Source organism: Epargyreus clarus, unplaced genomic scaffold (assembly GCF_041222505.1).
Source record: "Epargyreus clarus isolate Ecla_fem2 unplaced genomic scaffold, WU_Ecla_fem_2.2 ptg000003l, whole genome shotgun sequence".
Taxonomy (NCBI): Eukaryota; Metazoa; Arthropoda; class Insecta; order Lepidoptera; family Hesperiidae; genus Epargyreus; species Epargyreus clarus.
The window spans coordinates 990,847-994,741 of record NW_027332211.1 but is presented as its reverse complement, the minus strand read 5'-3'; the positions used below and the strand labels follow the sequence as shown (position 1 = coordinate 994,741).

General features: G+C 36.8%; 1 protein-coding gene across 1 annotated transcript; it reads left to right on the top strand.

Annotated features, from left to right (window-relative positions):
- The first annotated feature begins 2,592 nt into the window (after positions 1-2,592).
- Positions 2,593-3,610, top strand: LOC140749471 (uncharacterized). The gene has a single exon (XM_073082519.1). The coding sequence runs from the start codon at positions 2,695-2,697 to the stop codon at positions 3,463-3,465; it is 771 nt and encodes a 256-aa protein (XP_072938620.1). The 5' UTR covers positions 2,593-2,694; the 3' UTR covers positions 3,466-3,610.
- Positions 3,611-3,895: the final 285 nt, after the last annotated feature.

Below are 3,895 nucleotides of genomic sequence, written 5' to 3'. Positions count from 1 at the left end.
TTAAAGCTAAGACAACTGTGTACCGTCAGCATACTCATAAGATGGTGAAAATAAAAATTATTATTATTAAAATGGAAAACTTGGTGCTATCATCGTTTACTCTTAAACATTATATTTTACTATTTTTGCGAAATTATCTGAGCACTGAGAATTAAGGGTCGAAGCAGGGATTAAGGGTTCGTGTTTATCGACAGATACAGAGCGTGTCAGTGATAGACAACAGTATTCTCCTACACAATGTATATTATCGTATTTTTATCTACTATAACAAAGCCGCGACAGTAGACTAGATATAAAAATATGATTTTCTACCACGGCCAATCACATTCATTGTCTGTAGATATAAATGAACAGTACTGGAACATGGAACATCTCACAAATCAGAACACAGCAACGCGTCTATGCTCTAGTGACCATAAGGGTCGGTATCCATTACACCGGAGATGAACGAAGCGGAATCAGTCGTAAATAAGCAGTTGAATACAGTTTTTTCTACGTAAATTCCCTTCTTCCGCTAAAGAGACATAGGGAGGAATCTACAGATAGAAAATATATCTCTTCGGTGATCTGAAATTTGGTGGAGACCGAGCAACGACGATATAATATTATATCTTTTGGCCAACAGAGTGTAACGATCAGCGGTCAGTAATTCAAAACTGACTAATCTTGATACTACATTATTTGATACATTGATGGTAACGTACCAAAGGTGAAAAGTCAAAGCTATAACAGAACCCTCTCGAACTGTGGAGTATAAAGACCTTGGCAAAAAGCAAACTTTTGGAATAAAGTAGTCTATAACCGTAGCCAAATATTTAAGAAAGAGATTCAGCCCCTTAAACCCCCTCTTATAAACGCCCATAAGGCGCTCGTATAGATAAAAGAGCGTGCTAATGTTTAAATTAAAGACATAATGTTACATACCTCCATTATAATGATAATGATGATACATTATAACGTAAACCCATTATACTAACCTATCAAGTGGCCCGTTAAGCTATAAAAAGCTTCACCGTTTTCTTCACGTGTAAGATTGACCCAGATTTCAGATACCTTTCCTTATCCGATGCGCTCTTTGCAAACTGTGAGCAATAAATTCTTAAATCCACCACATTCACTAGACCAGTCTAATAGTCCTTCCTTTTCAATTCATTTAAAAGAATTGAAATTGAAAGATTCTATTCTGTAGAGAATGGATTCATTTTCTTTTATACATTCACAATATGATATTAAAAAACGAAATGACCACCAAAAGGGTCAAAAGTGTTATTATTATATATTTCTTTATCTTCAGCTGTTACAAAATTTGTACTTGTAAGACCAAATTTGTTAGAACCAAATTCTGAGTATGTTATTATATTAGATATAGAATACATTGACTCAGCTGTAAAAGTAATCAGCTGTAAAAGTCAGAGTTATGATGATAGAAGGAAACTTGGTAAAGAAACCAAAGCATGGGACATTAATGGGATTAGGGTAATGATAATATAATTGTAATAAAACATATTATTGATTCAAATCATTTTTTACTACAATATGATATCGCTAACTGTACCCATGCACTCACACATTTACATTTACTATGTGTACAAGAGTGTAACACTTGTAACCTAAATACACCGCATATTTGAGGACGTGTGCGTGGAATGATCCGCAATATTGTGCATGTGTGTGTTTATTAACGACACTAGAAAATTCTATATATTTACTGAAGTGTGAGTCTGTGTCTGTATGTGGGTTCAATCCGCGCAGGAGTCGGTAATCCCTGGTGCAATGTAAACAAATTTCTACACGCTTTCGTATTTCCGTTAGGTCTCCTAAATGAGTCACACGAGGATAATTGTTCGAGAGAAAACCCGTTGTGACTACTCACTTCTTAGTGGTTATTTGCTTTTTAATGCTTAAAAAAGTTTTATTACTTCGTAATCAAATGGAAAGTTTTATTCAAATTATTTAGATTATTACCGACATTGACAGTGAGAGAGTTACGTTTTTTAAATGTATGTATGTCTTTTTTTTTTTTGGCACATGCTCTGACTTAAACGATCCATTGCATTTTTAACATACATGTCGCTGAAATGGTCTTAGTAGCGCAAGTAACATTGGTTAAGATTTAATAAAAACAAAATCTCTTTATGTTACTTTTTCGACGTAGTACGTGTTCTGTTTTTTATTTACCCAATTGAGTCTGATTATTGAGAAATCTAACTTTTTAAGTAAAACATACAATAATTAACATTACTAAAAGCAAAAGCAATTAAAAGATTTGTAAAATATCTCCAAAATATTTTAGCTGACTTTTGAAAATTTTTGTTAAACGTTACTAAAAATCAATATTATATATGTAAAAAAAATCTAAGCCAAAAATACCTAAACTATCTCCACATTTTTTTTAAAACCATGCAATTATCTAACAAACGTAACCCGAAACATTGTTATCAGTAATCTCAGTGGCGACCAAAAACAAACATACTCCAACCGAGCGCTGACTCATAACAAATACACAAAACAAACGAAACCGGTCGAGCACTTTCCCCACAACTGTTGACTAGACCTGCCGGTTACCGGTGCAGTTATCAATGAAACGGCCGGCACATTCTCGAACGCCGGAGCCTATAAAAGCGTCGACCACGCGAGCCCCGCTCCAATATTGCAGTAACTGAACCACTGAGCGAACGAGTAATACAAGCGACAATGTATAAATTCCTGTTTCTCCTTGGACTGCTATGTCCCGTGAAGTGCGAGGAAGCAAGAGCACATAAATACGTCGATCCATTTGCGGCCCTGGACCGTCATATAAGTCACACGCTAGCGTACCACTACCTCTGGCCATGGAGCCAATTAGTTCGTGCGGCGGCGGCGCTCGACGCAGAAGAAAGCTTGGAGGAACCGCAAATTATCTCCGACCCGGATCGATTCGAAGTAAACCTCAACGTTAAGCGATTCAAGCCGGATGAACTAAGAATAAAAGTCAAGAATCGGTACATCATCGTCGAAGGGAAACACAAGGAAAAGAGTGATGACAAACGGTTCATGGCGAATCACTTCGTGCAACGCTTTGTCTTGCCAGCCGGGAGCAAGTCCGAAGAAGTCACAGCTGTTTTGAAGGAGAATGGAGTGCTCTCCATCTCCGCGCCGAGGCACGAACTCCCACCGCCGCCACCAGAACGTGAAGTGCCTATTATTGTTAGGAAACCAGAGGAAAAGATAGATAAGGAGGAATCAAATGACAAAAACAAAAATAGGGTTGTAGCAGAACACCCAACAACAACTAAGGAAGCCTCGATCCAAACGTCATCAGCGTCACCGATCGAGCAACTGGATTTAGTTGAAGCTACGACCCACGTCGGGAAAATCAGAAAGAAGGAATTGAAAACCACGACAAAAACATCGAAAGATAACGAGGTAACAAAAGGTGGTGATGGTAACGGCTTGGATTACGCGTTGATCGAAGTCGAGGAGTGAAAGGCCATAAGGTAACCCGCCAAAGACTGAACGAGCTTTAATCCTCCGAAGTGTCAGGTATCAAGTGGAAGTGGAAGCCTCGGTGGCTGTGTTAAGCTCTCGATTTATTAAGGTTATTTGTATAATAAACATGTTATTTATTAAAGGCGTTGTTTCCTTTAATTTCCTTCACGAACACCGGGAGATTAAGTAACATTCTTGCTGTAATATGTTTGAGTATGAATGATAGATACTTAAGTATATTAATTATCGTATTAGGTTTAATATTAAATAAACTCCTTACTAAGTCAGTAAAAATATGATTATAAGGTAGAACGATTTCCAATAAAACTTGTAAATGTTATATAACTATTCAATTAATCAGGAAATAGCACACAGAATTTGATCGTGATTTTACAATTTATTACTTTCACTCCATTTAAAATGACAA